Source organism: Plecotus auritus (genome assembly GCF_963455305.1).
Source record: "Plecotus auritus genome assembly, chromosome: 1".
Classification (NCBI taxonomy): domain Eukaryota; kingdom Metazoa; phylum Chordata; class Mammalia; order Chiroptera; family Vespertilionidae; genus Plecotus; species Plecotus auritus.
Genome location: NC_137770.1, coordinates 21,948,121 through 21,971,656, shown reverse-complemented (window position 1 = coordinate 21,971,656; position 23,536 = coordinate 21,948,121). Strand labels below are relative to the sequence as shown.

The 23,536-nt window shown below is 37.8% G+C and overlaps 1 protein-coding gene across 21 annotated transcripts in view; it reads left to right on the top strand.

The window, feature by feature from the left end:
• The window catches only part of NRXN3 (neurexin 3), a 1,534,305-nt gene that overhangs the window by 1,360,296 nt on the left and 150,473 nt on the right, over window positions 1–23,536 (top strand). For all 21 annotated transcript variants that reach the window (XR_013959175.1, XR_013959176.1, XM_080644122.1 and 18 more), the window contains 2 exons: window positions 16,702–16,791; window positions 21,851–22,155. Coding sequence is in view for 19 of the 21 variants with exons in the window: in XM_080644122.1 (XP_080500248.1) it covers window positions 16,702–16,791; window positions 21,851–22,155 (395 nt within the window). In the remaining 2 variants the exon portion in view is untranslated. The remainder of the gene's footprint in view (window positions 1–16,701; window positions 16,792–21,850; window positions 22,156–23,536) is intronic.

Below are 23,536 nucleotides of genomic sequence, written 5' to 3'. Positions count from 1 at the left end.
ATCTCTGTAAGTCCCTGTTCTAGAAACTGAATAATAGGAATTGGATTATTATTTAATCAGAGCATATTAAAAATAAGAGAATACATAAACAGGAGGTCTACATATTTTTACTACTCACTATGTCTAGGTTTTACTTTTTTATTAAATTGAATGTATTGTAGTTACATTGGTTAATAATGTTATATAGGTTTCTTTTTTGAGTCGCACTCAGAAGTAAATCTTTGAAAAATAATCTTTAGACAGCATCCTTGCATTTTGGTTAGATGGAAAGTGTCAATTTCTGTTTAGAAGCCTAAACACTTGTAAAGATTCCAATGTGATTATATAAGCCACTATCCCTGATATCAGAAACTAAAATGTAAAACCAAGGAAAGTACATTCTCTTCTCTCACTTGACTTATTTCTTGTCCTAATTACAGTGTGTATTTACTAAGATTCTAGAGTAAGTGCTTTTTGACAAGACAGCAATGTTTTATCAATAGATATGGCATGATCTTGAGTAGGCAAATTTAGTGACTCAAAGGCCTTTTTTAAATATCGTGGATGATTATTGCAAAGATAAAAGTGGGTTTCTGAAAAGGTGAAATTCAAAGGAACATAGCAATTAGAATGGTGAAAATACTAGGTCATCTGATCCATTTTCCTGGGGTTGGTTTGGAAATTTCTACACAATATGGACAAATCTAAATTGATTAGCATAATTTGAAATGTTACAGGTGATAGAGTTTGCCTTTCTTCTACCAAGAGAATAGATGTCTTATTTCTCCTCTTTGGCTTTTATCTAAAAATTTTTTTTCAACTCCATTATTATTAGCAATGCTATTTGAAATTATTCTGAATCATTTTTAAATCCTGGGTATTTTTATAGTTATATAAGAGCTGTTTCTTATAAGATGCAAGCTTCTATGGAGAACATGCAAAAGCATTGTTTCTTTAGAGATATTTGTAAAATATCTCTCTGTCCATTCAGAACATGCACATGCACATCCATGGGTAACTATAAAAATATTGTATTTGCCTCAGTACAGATAAATTATTTCTCAGGTAGCAAATATTTACTATTAGGTGATTAAGGCCTTATATTAAATGGCTCAAAGAAGAGTCATTAGCTTAGCTGGTTTTGCTCGTGGTTATTAGAGCATCAGCCTGAGGACAAAAGGGTCATGGGTTCGGTTCCAGCCAAGGGCATGTACCTTGGTTGCAGGTTCAATCTCTGGCCCCGGTCGAGGTGCATGTAGGAGGCAACCAATCAATGTGTCTTTTTCACATTGATATCTCTCTCTCTCTCTCTCTCTCTCTCTCTCTCCTTCACTCACCCTCCCTCCCTTTCACTCTCTAAAAAATCAATAGAAAAAATATCCTCTGGTGAGGATAAAAAAAGAAGAGTCATTAATGTTTTATTTATGTTTCAAATCTTTAGGTTTCCAGAGGTTATAAGGACCTTAGTAATCATTTAAACATCCCTAGCTAATAATTTAATAATTTGTTGGAGTCAGGGCACCTGCCTCTGTTTGAGGTGACAATAGTCATTAACTTTATGAATATTCTTGAGCACTTAAGATGTGTCAGAGTTTTTGGTGTCATCGTATGTTGAGGAAAAGATTGTGGAAGGAGGATAGTGTAAAACTATTTAAGAAACAAATCTTGCTTCTAAGGAGATGATAATTTCATATAAAACAAAAAACACATGTCCACAATAATGAATATTCAGTGTAGGTTAGGGGAGTCTAGGTAACAAGTAAATGTTTGAAATATGTGGCTAATCATTAACCACTTTCTTAAAAATGTTAAAATAAGACATAATTTTAAAACATGTTATTCTGATCATCACATTTATATTACGAACTAATATTTGTGTCATGACATAAACCATGACATACTTCTAATTATTAACAAGTATGTGTCACTTGAGTTGTCATTCAAAACATTTAGTAATGTTAGTTAATTGTCTTTACTCTTCATTTAATCCTTTAGTACCCTAGATTCTGATAATGTTTGATGCTATTCTCTAGAGTCCAACTGCCATTCACATGCTAAAGTAATCCAATTCTGACACCAACTACGAAGTCCTAGGAAAATGAATTCTAAGCCAAGTAACTTTATAAAGGTGGCTTTTTGCTAATCTGTAAACTTTGTAAGGGGTTTAAAAGGCATTGCCTGCTTCTTAAAAGCCAAGGCTGTAAGATGGGAAAGGTTTTTGTCTGGTTTTGATCTTCAGACCAGTGTTTTGCTTTGTTTTCATTGTTTTGTATTTGTAAGGAGTGTGTTGGAGAATACCCTTCTATACTGAGCCTAGGTAAGGCTATACATGACCAGTGATTATTCATAACTCTGCAAGAATATAAAATGTTTGCTTTGGTTTTAGAAGATTGTGGTGATAGATGGGAGTGAAGGCAATCATCCTAGGTTCCCCATGGAATGATTTAAGAAATCCATTGGTGGATTATTACTCAGCTATAAAAAAATAAAGAAATCTTACCATTTTCATCAGCATCGATAGTCCTAGAGGATATTGTACTAAGTGAAATAAATCAGTCAGAGAAAGACAAATACCACATGACTTCACTTACAGGTGGAATCTAAAGAACAATATAAATGAACAAACAAACCAGAAACAGACTCATAGATACAGAGAACAGACTGGTGGTTGCCAGAGGGGAAAGAGGTTGGGGAGTTGTGTAAAATTGTGAAGGGATTAAGAAGTACAAATGGTAGTTACAAAATAGTCACAGGGATATAAAATACAGCATAGGAAATACTGTATAGTCAATAATATTGTAATAACTATGTAGGTACCAGTGGGTACTGGAAATATTGGGAAGACACTCTATAAAATATATGATTACCTAACCACTATGCTGTGCACCTGAAACTAATATAAATTAATATTGAATATTTTAGAATGTATCCATTGGTGGAGTGAGGGTTACAGTCCCAGAACATCTCACCAACAAGCCCATCCCTCATTTGAATAGTGATGGAAGTGGGGAGGGGTGTCAGGTAACTAGCTCCCCAGGCTCCTATTAGCTCTACTCCTTATCACCTATGGAGTCAACCCCCACCACTCTCTCTATTCCCTTAGTTTAAGTGTAAAACTGGGAATCCGAGAAGTATGGATCCTTCTATAGTTTTCCTTCCCTGCCCCAACTCCCTCAGCCTTTATCTATCCTTCTTGTCTCAGGAGTTGTGTTATTGCATTGTCCCCCCACCCCGCTTGCCTTGTGTTTGATAATTCTCTCTTTAGGATGAGGAAGAGGGCTAAGGGAACAGGAGCTCTCATCTCTCTGTTGCCATTGTGAGATTTGCGGTCTTTATCACACAAGCTCCTTTGACTCCACAGAGAGCAATTGAGGACACCCCCCTTTTCCTATTGGCCTTGATGGAGACCCTCAAACAACAGGACACTTCATTTACCCAATCTCATCTTCCCCATTCTACTTGGATTTCCCACTTCCTGGCTGTGTCATTCAATATGGGATGTATAACAAAGCACTCCAAAACTTTGTTATTTATTAACTCATATGTCCATGCATCATGTGGGTGTATTTTTCTGTTCCAGCCTGGCTCAGATGGAGCTGGATAATCTGATGTTCACATGCCTGGGACTTCAGTTGAGCTGGCTGAGCTGGTTTGGATGGCTGGGGTTACTCTTCCTGTGGTCTCTAATCTTCCTGGAGCCTAGCCTGACCTTCTTCATGGGGCAGTCACTGGCTTCAGCACCACACAAGGGCTGTTCAGACCTCTGCTCACATCTCATTTGCTAATACTCACTGTGCCAAACACAGTAAGTCTCAGAGCCAACCCAGAATCAAGGGGTAGAAAAACAGACTTAACCTGTGATAGGAAAAGTGACAACATCCTGTTGCAAAGGGGCATGGGATTCAGAATGGAGAAGAGCTATTTTGCAATTTTACACATTGGCAGAGAACTTGGGAAAGGCTCTGGCTGCTATGATTCTGTTTCCCTCTTAAATTTTCTTCCTCTCAAACCTAAATTTAGGCCTCAGGCTGAAGTTGAAAGCTAGTGATTTTCATTGAGGATTTTTTTTCTTTCTGATATGACATTTTAGAATAAATCTTGGCTCTTTCTGCCATATTACACAGGCATCTTTTTATTTTCATTTTTTTTCTAAGCATATCTTATTATTTTGCCTTAAGTTGAGTTAATTATTTTTTTAAAAATTAAATTTAAATTTAAAAAATTATTCCTGATGCTTTCAAATACTTTATCTGCCTTTGTTTTGGGGTATTTGAGATGCATTGATGCTATTTATAAAATGTTTTATTTTATAGACTACTAGAGGCCCGGTGCATGAAAATTCATGCACTGGGGGGTCCCTCAGCCTGGCCTGTGCCCTCTTGCAGTCTGGGAGCCCTTGGGGGATGTCCGAATCCCCATGGGGAGCAGGCCTAAGCCGGCAGTCAGACATTCTTAGTGCTGCCGTGGAGGCAGGAGAGGTTCCTGCCATAGCCTCTGTGCTCACCAGCTGTGAGCTGGCTTCTGGCTGAGCAGTGCTCCCCCTGTGGGAGCACACTGACCACCAGGGGGCAGCTCCTGTGTTGAGCATCTACCCCCTGGTGAACAGTGTGCTTCATAGTGACTGGTTATTCCTCTGTTCAGTCAATTTGCATATTAGTCTTTTATTATATAGGATGTTCTCCCTTTTATTTCTCTTCTTTAAGACAGACAAACAACAACAAAGCCAGATTATAAAAACAGCCCCATGCTGGCCTACATTTTCTCTGAGCTCAATACCTTGTTATCATTTTTCTTTGTTTGTAGCCAACTTTGAGGACATATTGCAGTTCTCACAAACAAATCAATTTGAATTAATTTGTCAAGTAGAATTCAAGAGGCATTGTATGAATTCAAGATATGCTAAAAGGGTTGCATTCCTGAGATTGTTTCTTCACTGGAAAAATATTGATTACTGCACCACATTGCAGTTGTGGGAACCTGACCTTTGCATCTTGCACCAAGTGACCCATGCTGCCAACTGGCCCATTCTTTTTGAAAATCTTTGGATATGTCACATAACCAAACAAGTAGGAGTGTCGAAAGTTCTTTATTTTTTGGGTGGGAATTGATGGTCTTTATGATCTACACTGATGCTTACATATGCTGAGTCTTACTTCTAATGATGTTCTAAGTAGAAGTTTGATAAAAATGTAAAAATATGTTTCTTGCATGATGTTTGACGTCACCTCAACCTTAAAATTGTAGACTTCTTTGAAAATATAAACTGTAAGTTCCAATGAACTCTACTCTCATAAATTGCTTTTCAATTATAAAAAACATTTGCCAAAGAAAGACCTCAGTGTTATCTGGAATTCTCACTCATCTCACCCCTCCCTCTAACCCCACATCTTCATCTGTCACCAATAGGTTATCTAGCAAGGTGGATTTCCTTTAGACTGTAAAATCCGGTTCCAACAAAATAAATAGGGACTTTCAGTCCAGGGCGGGGAAATGGTCATCGAGTTTTTTAAAGGAGCTCAAGTCTCTGGTATTAGATGAATAACTTCCCAGGATGCTTAAGGAATTTGAACTCCAAACCCCTGTTAATGTTCACTCAGAAATAATAATGATGAGAGTCAGTCAGAATAGAAAAGTAGCTTGGAAATTGCCCTAAATTTTATATTGTGAAAAGGATGGATCTCTTAAAATTGGGACTGATATATAAAATGTGTTTATATTTCATTTGAGTATTTCATTTGACAGATACGTAGGTATACATTTAACCACCTGAAACTAATACAAAATGATATTGAACATAAGCTGTAATTAAAAATTAAAATGTTAAACAATCAAATTTACCAAAGATTCTGACAATGGCTAAAGACTAACATGGGCTCATCAACATGTCTTACTAAAAAAGTCTAAATTCCCGTTAGGTAGCATTAGGACAAATGCAAATATTATAAATGTAGTATCTCTTTATTTTTCTGAAAAGTGTAATAAAAGGAGAGCTATAACAAGCATCTTAGGGAGGTGTCTGCATTTGATTGGAAGGAAACACCAGGTGAAGCTCTGTAGTGACTCTATATCGATCACTGTGTAAGTCACCCCAACCTTAGTGGCGTAAAGCAACAAACACATATTATCTCAGGGTTTTGGAAAAGCTTAGTTGAGTAGTTTTGTATCAAGGTGTCTGATGAGTTGAAATCACAATATCAACTTGGGCTTTCATCATGTCAAGACTCATCTAGGTAGTCTCAGTTCTTTGGCATGTGGGTCTTTCCATAGGGCTCCTTAAGTGTCCTTATGATGTAACACTAGTTCCCCAGAGAGTTGATGAGAGAGAGAGAGAGAGAGAGAGAGAGAGAGAGAGAGAGAGAGAGGAGTGGAGAGGGGAGAGGAGGAGAGGAAGTCACAGGGCCTTTTTTGATCTAGTCTCTAAAATCACATACGTCACTTCCACCTTTTCCTGTTCTTTAGAATTGAGTCACTAAGTGCAGTGCACACTCAATGTTGGATAATCACACTTACAGAGAGGAGTTTCAAAGAATGTGTTAACTTTTTTTAAGCTGCCACATAATCCTCCTATTCTGTAAATTTTTTCAGAGTCTGGAATGAATTCACAAAAGATATGCTTATCACATTTTCAGATGACACAAAGCCAAGAATGATATCTTCTACAAAAAGCAAAAGACCTCGAGTTAAGCATTTTCTTATCAAGTTACAATGCTGTTATGAAACAAAAAAGAATAAATTTAATAAGATGTAATTAAAGGCCTGCTTTGAAGTTCATAAAGTGTATTGCATGAATGCAACATGGCCCAAACTTTCTGGGAAATAATTTAATTGAAACTATCTTAAATTTTAGTTGGAAATAAGCTCAATATGTGACTATGTAACTCTGCTGTGACATAGTTATTTATACAACTGGTTGCAAAATCCAGTGTATTAACTAGGTCAAGGGTGGGTGGGACATGGTACAGTGATTTTTATTTTTTATTTTAGATCCTCTGCGAATAATATAATCATTTGTAGGCATGAGGTTCAATCTAAATGACCCATAATTTATAAAGAGCAGAGGTGCCATAACATCTAAACAGAAGGATTACTATAGCATAATTAATATAGTTTATTATGGCATCAGAGATGTTGATATTGGGGTAACTTTCCTATTCATGAGGATTAAAATGTTTCTATTTTTGTTCATTGAAAATTGCCCTCCCAAACCTCCTACCTCTCCTCTGAACTGTATAGAGACACTACATATATTTGTTTGAATGAACAAATTTTTTTAAATAGCTATTGGCATTATGTTGAGTTGGATATCCTCTGCATGAGAAGAATGAGAGGAAAGAGGAATGGGGAATGGAGCAAGCTAGCTAGGGATAAATGAAAGTGACCAACAAGACTGATGAGAGCCCAGCCAGATGTGGCTCAGTGGTTGAGCATCATGACTTATAAACTAGGAGGTCAGGATTCAATTCCCAGTCAGGACACATCCTCAGGTTGTGGGCTCAATCCCCAGTGTGGAGCGAACAGGAGACAGCCGACCAATGATTCTCTCTCATCATTGATGTTTCTATCGCTCTTTCTTCCTTCCTCTCTGAAATCAATAAAAATATTTAAAAAACTGAAGAGAAACAGGAGATCACACAAAGGGTGGGCATACAGGAATGCATGGGTCACAGGGAAAAGTGAGCTCCCAAATAATACTGCGGCTTTTGCAACAAGGAGGAAGTCAGTGATAAGAAGGGTACTGGGGGAATCTTAGAGGGATCATATGTCAAAATGCTGGAGACTGAACATTAAGGCTCTATGTTGAAAGGGACATTTAAAAAGATTTGACACTAAAAAAATGTGTAGTGAAGTAATTCTTATTAAGTGTGCCTTCTTTTAAAGTTTAATCCTTCTGAATTTGGTATTGTCATAACATAATAAATTGAACATTTATTTTGTCCCAAACACTGTGCAAACTGCTTTACATACTTTTACTTCTCAGTTAAATCTCACAACCCTATTTTTTCAGTCAGTATAATCCTCATTTTATATACATTAAGAAGCTAAAGCTTTAGACACACCAAGATAGATATACATAACCTATTTACCAGAAAGGAACTAGACAAATCCAGACAGAGAAATTGACTAGGCATATTTTGAAATAATTATAGAAGGAAAACAGTGGCAACATTTGAAGAAGGAAAGCAAAATCTGTAGTCAGTTTATGTAGTGTTACTTTATAGCCTGTCATTATTTAAGGTGGCTCTTAACAGATGCTAGATAGAACTATCATACTGAAGATACCCATTAGATATTATATGGAAACATTCTCTTAAACTATGAAAGAAAATAAAGATATTGTAGTCACCTGGACCTTTGATTTTTAAATCTTTCTAGAAGTGAAAGTATCCTTGATGGATGAGGATAAGTGAGGAGAAACTTCAAGAGCAATGAGCTTTAGGAAGAGAGTGGAGAATAGCTTCAAAATACAAGGAAAGGACAGGGATTGGTGATTTATGTTCTAATTGTTGCATTAGGGCTCATGGTCTTTAGTGTAGTAACGCTTCAACAGATATGGCAATTTGATTTAGATTTGGAATATGAAAGAAAAGTTGAATGTTAACTTGTTTGCATATGAACTCACTTCAGCCAGTCTTGACAAAGGTCCAGGAATAGGGACATGAACATGTGGTTAGCTGTACATAGAGCACCTGGATTACATCTCTAGCATGGTTCCAATTCTCATCCCCTAGTCCACTTGGTATTCAAACATGAAGACTGAATGCAAAAAGGCATATAAGTAAGAGAACATAGGCAGCAACCAGAATTCAATGGAAACATCAAGACTGGAAGGGTTCTGGAGGGTTCTCCAGGCTGGGATCCTCCCCACCCTTCCAACCATACACTCATTCATCTTTGCTGTTGATTGGGACAAAGATCTTCCATGTTGGAACCTTAGACATGTGTTAGGGAAAGATCCTGAGAATTAAAATAAACCAAAGACTCCCCATTCCCAGTCTCTTGCTACTTCCCAAGCTAAGTCCTTGACTGGATTATAACATTTAATTTAGATAAAATCTGGCAATATAGACATTATTATCATCATCTCTTTTTTTGAACAAATGAAGAAACTGAGGCATCGGGATTAAGTAAATTTCCAAGTGCACAGAGCTGGTAAATGTCTAAGATAAGAACACACCTAATGTCTGTCTGACTTCACAGCCAATGCTCTTTACACTTGTGTTGGAGCCAGCATTGCTTGGTAAATTGATACTATGATTTTGATATAGGAAGGACATGATAACACAGGAGTGAGCAAAATAGGTTTACAGTTGTAATACAAATAAGTAATATAATAATCATATATAATAAAGAGCTAATATGCAAATGGTCATTGCGCCCTTGCACCCTTGGGCCCTGACACTCAACTGCTCAGACACTCACCACTGGGGAGAGAGGATTGGGGACCAGCTGGACACAAATGAGCTTTCAAGAGAGGAATGGGGACCAGCCAGGCACAACTGAACTTTCAAGAGAGGCATGGGGACCAGCCAGGCACAAATGAGCTCATGAGAGAGGAATGAGGACCAGCCAGACTGCAGCCCGGGAGAGGGACAAGCTGCCCACCCTGTAGTCTCGGATGCCAGTGGCTGGGGCTGCGGCCCGGGAGAGGTACAAGCCACCCACCCTAGGGTCCTGGGCACTTGCGGCTATGGCCTGGGCAAAGCTGCCCGCCCAAGGTCCCCTGCGGCTGCAGCCAGCCCGGGCGAAGCTGGCCCAGGTCCTGGGTGCCTGCGGCTGACCAGAGGGAGGGAAGCCCAGGTCCCAGGTGCTTGCAACTGGCTGGAGGAGGAAATCCTGGGTCCTGGGTGCAGGGCAAGGCAGAGGTGGTTAGGGGTGATCAGGCCAGCAGGGGAGCAGTTAGGGGCAATCAGGCAGGCAGGCAGAGGTGGTTATGGGCAATCAGGCAAGCACAGGTGGTTATGGGCAATCAGGCAAGCACAGGTGGTTAGGGGTGATCAGGCAGGCAAGTGAGCAGTTAGGAGCCAGTGGTCCTGGATTGTGAGAGGCAGTTGAACATCCCCCAAGGGGTCCCAGATTGGAGAGAGTGCAGGCCGGATTAAAGGACACCCCCCCCCTGACCTGTGCATGAATTTCATACACCGGGCCTCTAGTTAATAAATAATCCTATATAATAAAGAGGTAATATGCAAATTGATCATTACTCCAATACACAAGATGGCCACCTCCATGTGGTCAAAGCTGGCCGCCCCCATGTGGACACAAAATGGCTACCACAAGATGGCCAGCAGGGGAGGGCAGTTAGGAGGGGCCAGGCCTGCAAGGGAGGGCAGTTGGAGGCAATCAGGCCTGCAGGGGAGGGTAGTTGGGAGGTGACCGGGCCAGCAGAGGAGGGCAGTTGGAGGCAGCCAGGCCTGCAGGGGAGAACAGTTAGGGGTGACTGGGCTGGCAGGGGAGGACTGTTAGGGGTGACCACGCTGCCAGGGGAGGGCAGTTAGGGGCAATCGGGATGGCAGGAGAGGGCAGTTAGGGGTGACCAGGCTGGCAAGGGAGGGAAGTTAAGAGTGACCGGGCCAGCAGAGGAGGGCAGTTGGGGGCGACCAGGCCAGCAGGGGAGGGCAGTTAGGGGTGACCGGGCCAGCAGGGGAGCAGTTAGGTGTCGATCAGGCTGGCAGGGGAGTGGTTAGGGGATGATTAGGCTGCCAGGCAGAAGCAGTTAGGGGCAATCAGGCAGGCAGGCAGGCAAGCAAGCGGTTGGGAGCCAGCAATCCTGTATTGTGAGAGGGATGTCTGACTGCCCATTTAGGCCTGATCCCAGTGACCTAAACAGGCAGTCGGACATCCCTTGAGGGGTCCCAGATTGGAGAGGGTGCAGGCTGGACTGAGGGACACATACCCCCATACACAAATTTTGTGCACCAGGCCTCTAGTAATACATAATAAATGCTGTGTTTGGCATACTCACTACTGAAACTTACTTTCACCCACATCTGTATGTCTGTCCATGTATATTTTATATTTCTGAACATATGCAGAAGACATGAAGCAGTGAGCTCCATCAGCTAAGTCTGGGTATGCCTGGATGATCCACACTGCTTCCCAGGGGCAAATATCTCCTCACTTCAGAGATGTGGTTCTCCCTGGCTCATGGGACTACTTAATTGAGTCTGGAGAAGATGATTCCCACTTAATAATGCCCTTGTACTCTGGTTCTATTAATTTACTTCCCCCAGCTGATCAGTTTTCTCCTCCAAGAGATTAATTTATTTACCTTGGCACACTAAAGGATCAAGGCTCACAACATATAAATAGGTTTGTTTTTTTCTTCTTCAACCCCAAACGTGTGTTGTGAGGATTAGTGAAATGATGTTTATAATTGCATTTTGAACTCCTTGGTCTAAAGAAACTTTATAAATATAAGATATTAGGTTTTTGTTGAGGTCCATCCATCACTTACATAGGCCCAAACATTTCAGATGCCCTGTGGGTAGCATAATACCCCCCTTTCTGACTCTAAGAGTGTTTGTCTCAGTTAATATTGGGAACAAGACCAGAGCTGAGCTCAGAGAGTTTTCCCAGTATCTTTCCTTTAGCATCTTAGATTTGCTTTAAAACTCACAAAGTGTTCTTTGGGGAGAGAGACATAGTAAGAACCTCTGAAAATCCCTACTACTTAAACCTACCCACATCGATTTTCTTTTGCCTCTGGCTCCAATATGTAATATTTATTCTTTGACTGTTCATTAGACCCATACTCTCTTTTTTTTATGTCAACCAAACAATACAGAAAACTTTTCCTTCTTTTATTCCAGGACTCACAACAAAATACAGAAATACCTCTGGCATTAATTTTGCACAGATGAATGTTGTTACTATATTTCTTTTAGCCTGGCCATGTGCTTGACAGTATTTCAGATGGTATTAGTAGTCTACCTGCAAGAAAGCATTTTCTGCCAGCCTAGTGCAAATTGCCCAAACCTTTAAGCCACGCTTCCTCAACTTAGCAGTGGTATATCATCATTACCTGTGGCTGGACCTAGAAATCACATTTCTCAATGCTTAAATTGCTCTTTTACTTTCAATTGGGCTTAGAAACTCACTTTGTTTTGGAAACAGGGTTAGCTGACTATATTTTAGAAGCTACAGAAATACAAAAGGAAACACCTAAGAGATTTAGGAAATATTTAGGATGTTTCATTTCTGTGATCAGTTGATCTTTGGATGACAACTTTATGGGACCAAATGGAATACAGTGATCCTTCCTTCTAATGGAGGCCTGGTAAAGTTCTGAGAGTGGAAGTGCACCATGGAACCAATGTACTTTATTTATCTCATTAGGAAAGAGTTAAATCATATCAATGATAATAGTTTAAATAAATTGAATGTTTTTCATATCTCAGGTTTTGCATATGCTCTACTTATTATCCTATAACAAATTCTATGGTGAATTAGGAATAGGGAAAGTGAGGCTAAGTGATTGTATAAGATCACATAGTTAGTAAATAATAAAGTTAGAACTTAAAGCCAAGTTTGTCTCCAAAGCCCATGGTCTTTAGCTTCTATGCTGTATTGATTATGGTTTTAAGAAATTAGTATAATGTCTAATGAATAGAATCTATGTTTGGACAAGTAGAGTGCAAAAATGGTGCTGTAAAAGTTATTTGCTGTGCTATACAGGAGTTTTTTTCTGAGCCCTAGCTGGGTAGTTTAGTTGGTTAGAGTGTCTTCCTAATATACCAAGGTTGGGGATTCAATCCCTGGTCAGGGCACATACAAAAATCAAACAATGAATACATAAATAAATGGGAAAAAAACAAATTGATGTTTCTCTCTATATATAAAAATCAGTCTTTTTTTTTTAAAAAAAAGAAGAAAATAGTTTTTCCTCTCTTAGTTCTTCAACTAAAGATATTTTCCTTTGGGACTCTCAACATATTTCAAATTTTCTTTTGGTACCATAAATAGAGACTGATGTATTAAGAACTATTCAAGAATCACTTGATTTCTTTGTCTTATCTTCTTCTGTTCTCTTTTTCTTTTATCCCAAATGGGCTCACCCAAGTGTAGAAAACATGAAATATTTCTCTATAATTGTGGGAGGTATGTGTATGAACCAGTTGGGTCTTAATAATCTTACCTCAGAGTAGTATGCTCTTCACAATTTTATAATTTAACAGTGCATGTTGTATGTGTCTCTGGGAGTTGATATTTAAATAATAGAATCAATAGTACAATTGCAAGTCACCATAGGAGGCATAAAGATATCAATATCTGATCAAAATTGAATGGTGATATACACATTTATTTTAAGAAAAATAAAATGTGACTAATATTTTTTCTAAAACTCAGTTCCATGTAGGTGAATGTCAGATCCACATAAGTAATTTAAGAACTATCTATTTGAAGATCTCTTTGAGCAACTTAAAGGTTTCTGTGTGGTTGAGAAATGAACTCATTACATTTTTGGGGTCTAATTAGTAATACACACTTGCTTCTTCTTAATGACATTATGACATTACTATTCACAAGACCATCCTTTCTTAAGGATAGCATCACTTTCTGTTGGAGAATTTATTTCACTCTTTGTTTAAATTTCCATACTGGTTTCTATTTGAAATGTACAAATGACTGTTATTAAGGATTTAATATGAATGTATATGAATTTGATGAGGCTTTCTCAGTTTTCAGAGTAGTCCCTATGTATGAATTCTTATATTTAGAAGGTTTTTTGCTCTTCAATCAGTCTAGCAAATGGGGCTCGGGCAAATGAACTCATTCTTATGCACATGTTTCTAAAACAGTTCTCTCTAATGTTTGAGATAAATTAAAATAAAAACCAACAAGAACATGAAAAGAGACTAAGAATAATGTTAATGTGGCAATTTAAACCAATTTGGTTTTCCAAATGACCTTCCATCTTTCACAGCTTTTAACAGTATGCAACATCACTATCCTTAATGACTGATACCATTAATCTGGTGTGGAGAACTTAAAACTCTTTTCTAAATGTCTTTAAAGCTGAGGTGGAGAAGAATGACTCTCTCACTTTTTGAAGAGTGTAATGTTGAACTGTGGCTATGCCGTCCTCCCAACATATCACATATTGATTGTCCAACATAGTTTCCCCTTTTTCTAGCCTACACCATGTTCCAAAATGATTTCCTATGAAGCTGTATGTTTAAAAGAGAATGGGGGGAGAGGAAGGGATGCTTAGGATCCCAAGAGCCCTAGGTATTTGGAGGAAGTAATCAATGCAGCTTCTTAATTCACTAATTTGTTGCATGTAGAACTCTGATAATTTGGGAACTTTGGTCACTTAAGATTTTCCCTGCATGTTACTAAGAATATTTAGTGTTGATTTGCTATTAACTTCACTAATCCATTGCACAGTGAGTAAAGGCCATTAATATATTTAATGTTGGGGCCAGCAATGACAATTATAGAAAACCTAAAGTAATGGAATATATTCCAGGTGGATCTGACATGACCCATTTTCCATTTCTCAGTATACTGTTGTCATGACTAAAACTTGAGAGGGGTCAAAGCTTAGAAGATGGATGACACGCCTTGGATGATATTTGTCTACTTTAGGGTAGGATTAAAAGTTATAGATATATATTCTACTTTGAAAAAAGTGCTCTTTTTCTGTGAAGACATGTGAGAATGTACCCAACTTTATTTTATATTAATAGACTGCTGAGTACCCAGATCTACAAAGAAGGATCCTCATAATGACCTATCGCTAATCAATAGCTGTATTAACAGATACAACTAACTTCCTTTACCATAGTCTTAATTAAACAAAGAGATTAAATTGCCTTTCATTTTCTTTTCTTTTTTTCCTGTAGCATCTATCCCTTTTTTGTGAAAATATCCTTTGAATAAATTTTTAAAATAACACTTCAATCCAATATTATTGATTGTTCTTTCCATTCAGTGCCCTTTATCCTTTGATATGTCAATATATTATGCTTTATGCCAGCCAGTGAGGGTCCCATAATGTAGGCTGGAAACAGATCCATAGTTGCCTCTTTTATAAAAACCAACAAGAAAATGAAAAGAGTCTAAGAACAATGTTAATGTGGCAATTTAAACCAACTTGATTTTCCAAATGACCTTCCATCTTTCACAGCTTTTAACAATATGCAAATTTTATTGTTGCTCTTTTATAGAATAATAAGTCAGCTTCATAGAATAATTTATTCAAAGGAGAAATGAATGGGGACCTTGTTCAAACACTGCCACTCTTTCCTGCCCTACCACTCTTTCTCGTCCTACCCATCATGAAAGGCAGGCATGTGTTTCCTCACATGCGAAACCTGCCAGTAATAACCTTTATATGGAGATGGCCCTGAGACTGAAGTGCCATGGCAAGCTTTTGTGCACATGGCCTGATGATATATTTAATTCTAATATTCTTTCTGGCTTTTAGAAATTTTTTGTAAATGGTTTCCAAGCCACCTGTTTTAAGATGTTGATTTTGTTTTTAATGTTGGTAATTTAGAATGGGATTCTCCAAGTTCTAATATAGGGCTGTGGGTCCAAAGTAATGAAGTATAACTCACTAGTTTCTGCTTGATAACTGTGAGGTTGGTTGATGAGATAGTCCCCAAAGCATAGTTTTATTATTTGGTGATTTGAAGCATATTCATTAGGGCAGTGGTCGGCAAACTCATTAGTCAACAGAGCGGCAAACCGCGGCTCACGAGCTGCATGTGACTCGCGAGCCGCGGTTTGCCGACCACTGCATTAGGGGTATATTTTCACAACACCACTCTCCAATTCTGTTCTAAGGATAGAAACCATCCAGGGGTGGTAACAGTTATGAAATGAAGAAGGGTGCATGCCAGCAGTTAAATGCATTATGTCTGAGGTTTGAAACTGATTAGATATTTCATGCTTGGGAGAAGTGTCCCTAACAGGCTTTAGGAATGGTTGCTTGTTCAGGAAGCACCTCTCATAGGAAGATAAGAAAGAGGAAGATAAACATATAAAGCCTGCATCTATTAGTAGTAATAAAGCATAGGCGCTTAAAAGTCTCTAGAGGCTATCTCATTATATGCATAGCTGTTTTATTTAAAGATATAGACAAATACAGGCAAGGGAGTAGAGACAGTAAGAGCCATCTGTAAGACACTATTTAACATAGCTGATGGGATGCCAGGCCTCCTTTATGGAATAAGGAGTCTCCCTTGGACATCAAGACTTAAATGGCCTTTTTGGCTTCCCTGTGCCAGAAGGTAGAGCAGCTACTGACACTTGAGAGTAGAATAAGGAATACACGGACCATGCTTCTAGTGGGATACAGTAGAGGGAGGATTAAGCATGCATGACTGATGTCCCCTCCCACATTATAAAGCCAATCAGGAAGGTTAAGTTCTCACAGTTCAGGGATATCTCCTACCTCCATTGGCCCAATTAAGATGCAGCTGGGATGAGATGGAAAAGAGTGAAGGTAAAACCCATCTTTATAAATGGCCACATCTCTTACTGATTCCCATCCCATGCCATGTGCCCAACACCCGATGGAGCACTGCATAGCTAAGACTAACCTAATGTCAAACCTGTCACAAGGGACAGAGTGATTTCAACTCCACCTCTACTAAAGATAAATTGATATCTAGCTCTAAAAACTTCATAAAACAAACAAACAAAAATAGGATGTTTTTTCATGACTTATTGACTTTTCAGATTGTTCTTTAAGCTGTTTTTTAAACTTTAAAGGCAACACTGATAATGAACGCTTCCAAATGGTAAAACCGAAAATCCCCTTCAAATATAACCGGCCCGTAGAGGAGTGGCTGCAGGAAAAAGGTAACCATCGTTAAAACTTTAATTTTAAATTCATTTGATTCTAAACCCGCATTTTTAAAGCCTGCAAATAAATGTTCCTTAAATGATAATCGCCTGCTGCATAAATGACTGTTTTAATTTTCATTATAATTTGTGTCAGCTTCCACCTGCCATATGTTGATAAATCATGCTATAATACATTGTCATTAAAATACAGTTAAAGGGACTAACATCTCGTTTGCTATCAGTGTGACAGCCACAAACAAACAACAACAAAAAATTCCAGGAACCTCTAAAAAAGAAATGTATTATGGCAACTTAACCACTGCATGACATTATTTGTTAATTTATTTTAAATAGCCTCTTATACCAAAGCTTTCTAAAGAAATTTCAAAAGTGCTTTTTAAACTTCCATCTTGAGGCTGTTTCGGCTTTACTGTCTAACAAACAAACAAAACAAAAAACAAAAAAAAATCATAGATTCTGCTAACTTAAACTGCTTAAACACAAGTGTTATAAGAAGAAGAGTGTTCTTTTTGAACATCTGTTTATAAACAAAGAAAAGAAAGAGAAGATGAATTTTGCCTTTTGATGCAACCTTACAAAGGCAAAAGGGTTTCATAAGAGATTAATTGTGTCCTAGTCGTTGCAGAAACTAAACACAAAACAAAACCTATTTTACACTTTGGTTGTGTGATACTTCCTGTATTGGACATTATGCAACAAAAGTGTAAGTGGTTAGGACAATGAGTTGGAAAAGGAAAGGGTCATAAGAGGCAAAACAGCAGTTTCTGATTTGCCAAAGAAAACCACCACATAGCTAATAAGAGAGGGCAGCGGTTATACCACATGTTAGAATTTTCTGTGTGGCTTCTATTGGTTGGGATGTAAACCATTGTCTCTCTATAAAGAAAAGTTCCTATCTTTAAGAAGCTACTTATTCTGTTCCTTTCTGAGCCAGTATAAGCTTTTCTGGTCTCCAGACCTTCAGTGAATTTTTAAAATCCATAGAGATTTGATAGAGTTATATATAACAAGCAATTGGGTATATTAGTATATAACTTAAAAATCAAAGAGCTACTACAGTTTTAAAGGGTGAAACATTTGCACCTTTAAACACAGAAAATTCTCACTGAGTTTTAATTGTTTGCCCTGTTTTAATGTATGTGGTCTAATTAAAAATAAATTAAGAATAACTCTAAAAAGCAAATAATTTTGTCTAGTAATCACCAGCTCCTAAAGTCCCTTTAACATTTAAATACGATGATTGCCTCACTTTTTAAAAAGGAAATGAAAATTAGATGCATGTCTGAGTCTCATGTGCCTGAGAGAACTTTTTGTTTCTTTCAATTTTATGTTAATACTATTTTGTTTTACTTCATTGCCTTTTGAAGTCTAAGTTTAAGAGCATGCCAGGCATTTTCATTTGTATAAACCATTATAAAGTTATTAGTAAGCTTTTAGTTTTCCTCACGATAGCATTGTTATCAGTTGGTTTTCATATAAAAGGATGCTTTTAAACACACAACAAATGGAGGGGGTGGGACAGGGACAGGGGTGGTTCAGGTGGGATGGAGGGAGGCATTCTAATAGCTTCATCAAATATGTACATGTTTATATATGTGCACGTATTATTGAAACAAATTATTTGCAAACTGGAAGGTCTTTTTTCCTCTACAGTATTTTAACAAATCACTTTTTTGGTAATTTGGGTGAGTAATATCTACTCATTCTGTTGCTTTACCCCTTCCTCTGTCTAGCTAACTTTTCCTTCAAAATAAATTGAAAATATATAGCAAAAAAACTTGTAGAGGAAATGAGTATAAAAGGGTAAAGACAGAAGGATGACTAGGCAGATGGATCAGGAAGTCCTGGGAATGCCTCCTTACATTGACTTCTGTCACTGGGGAAGAGGTCTGGGGCACAGCACTCCCTGGTCTGTTTTCTGGCTCTGTTTACTATCGACTGACTTCCTGACCTTAGACAATCCACTTAACCTCTGAATAGCTCAGATTTCCCATCAGAGGAGAGGATAAATAATACTGCCTATTCCCCAAGGGTGTTCTGAGGTTTAATTAATTAGTCTTTGTGCAACACTGGCTGGAAACATGCAAAGATTTCATTTAAGCCATATGTGAACATGGTGTCCAAATGAGGCAATAATGAATGACTTTCAAGACAGTGGGCACCCACAACAAAAAAAACAAAAAGTAACCTGCTGTAAATTATGTACTGGTGTTAGAACCAATTTTTTTTTATGTAATTGGTGATAGAACAATTTTCATTTAGAGATATACATATAGATAAAATGATCACACACACAAAAAAAAACATGATTGATCATAATCAGTGACAATAATGAGACTGGCATTGATTTCAAGAAATCTTGGGCATGTGATGAAACTTTCTCATCAGTCCTCATATCCTTCAGAGGGAGAGGATGGTCATGGCTGTCTCTTGCTTATTCACTTACTCCTGCGTTGCTGAGAGAGATAAATTGATCAGAGGAAGAGGTGGCAGGAGACTTAGATTATCCCACTATTACTTGAGTAGCAGCCAGTTTATTGTTAACCACCTAATTCATGATAAGGAGGGCTATTTCAAAATAGAATAAAGGCAGATCTACCCAGAAATAGGCCATGGAACAGAGAAGCAAACAAAAATTCAAATATTTCCTGTGTGGCCTGATGTAAAATTGAAACACAGACATCCTCTTCCCTGTCTTACCCAACCAGTGTCTTATTCTTAAGAATGATTAGCTCGCTCTTTCTGAGAAAGCAGCGATAGCCAGAAGTGGGGCAGTGACTTAATCTCAGAGCCCAGGAAATATCTCTCCTTTCTCTATGATTTGGTCAGTCTTGAACAAACAAAGGCCACTTTATGGACCTGAATAATGGCAACTGGAATAAAAGAGATCCATCATTTCTAGCCAGTGTAATTCAGGTTTGCATTTCAATTCTCTCTAACCATTTAAATTTATTTTTTATTTTTTAAGCATTGGCAGGATAATAGCACCAGGAAAAGAGATAAAGGCTACTGTAGATGTGAAGTACTTTCAGGAATATTAGAAATAATACAATGTTCTAACTATAATCAGTTAGAGCAGTGGTCGGCAAATCGCGGCTCGCGAGCCACATGCAGCTCTTTGGCTCCTTGAGTGTGGCTCTTCCACAAAATACCACAGCCTGGGCAAGTCTATTTTGAAGAAGTGGTGTTAGAAGAAGTTTAAGTTTAAAAAATTTGGCTCTCAAAAGAAATTTCAATTGTTGTACTATTGATATTTGGCTCTGTTGACTAATGAGTTTGCCGACCACTGAGTTAGAGCCATTTACTGATCATCAGTACTGGACTATATAGAAAAAACGGAGATGAATAAACATTATAGTTGGACAACAGTTGTATGAATGGATGTTATCACTTGGTATTGGGGCTATCTGATTTAAGATACTGAATTTTAGTACTAGATATCTCCTATTATGCAGCTTGTTCTTATGTATTAATTTAAGCTGCCCCAAATGCCTATGTGAGGTTGCGGGCATATTTATTCTCCCCTCCCATCATGGCATTTCTTTTCTAGTAAGCTTAAAGCTATCAGAAAAAGCTGTTGTCAAAAAACAAAAACACAGTAAATATATGAGCTCCACTGTTATTGTGCTTTGAACTCTTTGCTGTGTGCTTTGTGAGAAATGACAGGCCAAAAGACAGGCAATGATGCATATGCACAGGGCACTGAAGGAATTGGTGGGAAAGTGATGGAAATCTATTATATCTATTTTTATTACGCCCTAAGGTTCTAGGCAATTTTGTTATCATTAAGGCCAGCAGATTCCATCTCCATACTCCAGATATCTTTATAGAGTTCAGATCCTTTTCACTATAACAAAATTATCTGGCCAGTTCCCCATCCTACAGTGTTCAAAGCTTCCCAAGGTGTATTACTAGTAGATCATACTTCACTGACATGCCCTGAAGAGTTGCCCAATGAGTGGAGTTGACTCTTTTATAATGAGTTCCCTCTGAGCAGATATATTTTTCTTTCTCTTTCTCTTCCATTTTTTCCATTATTATATGTTGAGAAGGTATTCCACATTATGCACCAGAAAATAAAGAATAGCTAACCATTGTGTATACTTAAAGACCATGTGACAGTAGTAGAGTTAAAAACTGAAACATCACAGTTTGCCTTTGTTCATATTAGAGATTGTGGAGCAAAAACCTCAGTCTTTAAAAATATACTCTCTTTATTAATCAGACAAGAATAACACCATTGTCTCCAGTCATTTACAGCTAAAATATTTCAGAGGGTTAGATTTAGGAATGAGTGGAGCGTTGTTTGATCACTGACTAAAGTGGAGAAAAATTTAAAAAGAATATATTTCATTCCATTAGTAAGTACCCCGCTTGTCTGTATAGAAAAGCAGAAGAAAATAATCTAGAGAAATAATGACATGGCTTAAAAAGCTATTTGTTATTGTTGTTTTTCTTGGAAAGATCTAGAAGTACTTTGGAGGAAGATAAGTTGAGGTACACTATTCTGAACTCTATTCTGTCATGATTTCATTCTGAGAGTTTCCTATTCACAGAAGCATAATTGGTTCCCCAAATGGGAACCTGAAGTAAGTTGAGCTACTGATATCCTTTAATCCATTAATATATCTTGATATAATTTTAAGGAATTTTATGTTACTTTTTTTAATGCCCATACTCCCCATTTAAAATAGAATAGGCATTAATGGTTTTTTATTATCATCATCTGATTTAGGGGTTTCTTTTCATTGTCCACAAGAACTTAACTGAGAAGACTATAACACTATACATTATTGAACCAAGGTTCTCCTCCCTCACAATAAAGAAATAGAGACTCAATTATTCAGATACCTAGGATATTCAGCTAGACAGTGGAAGGGATAAACATAATGAAATGTTACTTGCCAATATCTGTATTGAATTTTTATTATCTAATTTTCTCTCCTTCAATTACTCAAGGAAGCCTGTTTTTATACCTGGTTCATTTAGACCAGGCAAGGCAAAGAGAGAAAATGTATGGGAATAATGATGTTTCCTCCACCCAACCCACTAGGCCGGCAGTTAACCATCTTCAACACCCAGGCGCAAATAGCCATTGGTGGAAAGGACAAAGGACGCCTCTTCCAAGGCCAGCTCTCTGGGCTCTATTATGATGGTTTGAAAGTATTGAACATGGCAGCTGAGAACAACCCAAATATTAAAATCAATGGAAGTGTCCGGCTGGTGGGAGAAGTCCCATCAATCTTGGGAACACAGACGACTGCCATGCCACCAGAAATGTCTACCACTGTCATGGAAACCACCACCACAATGGCTACTACCACAACCCGCAAGAATCGCTCAACAGCCAGCATTCAGGTAAGGCTTTCTCCAATTATTAATTGGTTTTGCATTTTTTATCTTTGAGACATTGCTATTATGATTGGTGCTGCTATTTATTGAGAGAATGTGAATTACTATGTTTATAGGAAGGATGCCTACAGATACTCATAGTAATAAGAGGAATAGAGAAAGACAAAACCATTGCTAAAGAAATTACAAAGTCTTGCATGCACTCATGGGTAATCACGCCTATCATATTTACTGTTGAAATGGTAAAGCTATTATTTAAAATGAGCCATAGACAACACTTTCAGTATGAAATACTCCCTGCTCTTATTTTATTACCTTTCTTTTCAATAGCAAAAAGGGAAAAGGAAGGGGGAAAGTAAAATGTGTTATCGTAGGAAAGACTATATCCTAGTGCAATTTCCTTACAACCTCCTGATGGCTTTGTTGGAATAAGAACTGTTCATTTTTTAAGCCAATGGCTAGCATTAAATCAAGGGCAACTGAAGCTAGAGGTTCAACTAATCCTTATGACATACAATCTGTATTTGATAGTCAGTGTTGATTAATTACATATTATTTTTGTCCATTTTGTTTTCTTTATATTTGATCAAGACCTTAATTACATTAGGTCTGAGTTTAGCTATGTAGGAAGTCCTTATAATGTGCTAATGTTTTTGGTGTGTTTTTTTTTTTTTTTTTCACTTAAAAGTAATTACACTCAAGCTAAAACTTAATGCTTTGCTGACTCCCTTGGCATTTCATAAATCTAGTTAGTAGTGGATAGAAGGTTAATCAAGTTATTAGCCTTAAATGTTCTGGCATAAATAAGACATTCTAACTGCTTGTGGGGAAATTATCCCTAGCCTCGTTAGTATTTATAGACAATTCAGTAGAAACCAGTACTTCCCTTTCAGTTTCATAGTTTTAAGACATTATACAGGAGTTCAATTGAGTCTTTGACATCACCCTTCTTTTAGCTTCAATAGGCATTGTAAATTTAAAGTCAGTAATCCATAAGCCCCTTATGTGTTCCCATTCTTCTGAATTAAGTTAATGTGAGTTAAGTAGAGGTAAATGTGCTGTCTTCCTTTTTCCTTTTAATTGAGCAAAAGTATCCAAACAGCTCTTCCATGAGTTGACATGCATGATTTGCAGCTGTATATACTGATGATATCATCAGGACAATCTTATGTGTTTCTGAAAGGCTGCAAGAACCTGGTTAGCCTAGCAGTGTCCTAGTCCCACGGGCTGTTTCATGCATACCTATACACATGCTCCAAAAAATAGCTTTTTCTCTGATATTAAAGCAATAACTTCTGACACTTCACTCTACTCACTGAAAAGAAGATAAAAGGCAATATATATTTCTATTATGACTCTCTATAGCTCAAAAGCAGATCTGTTTATT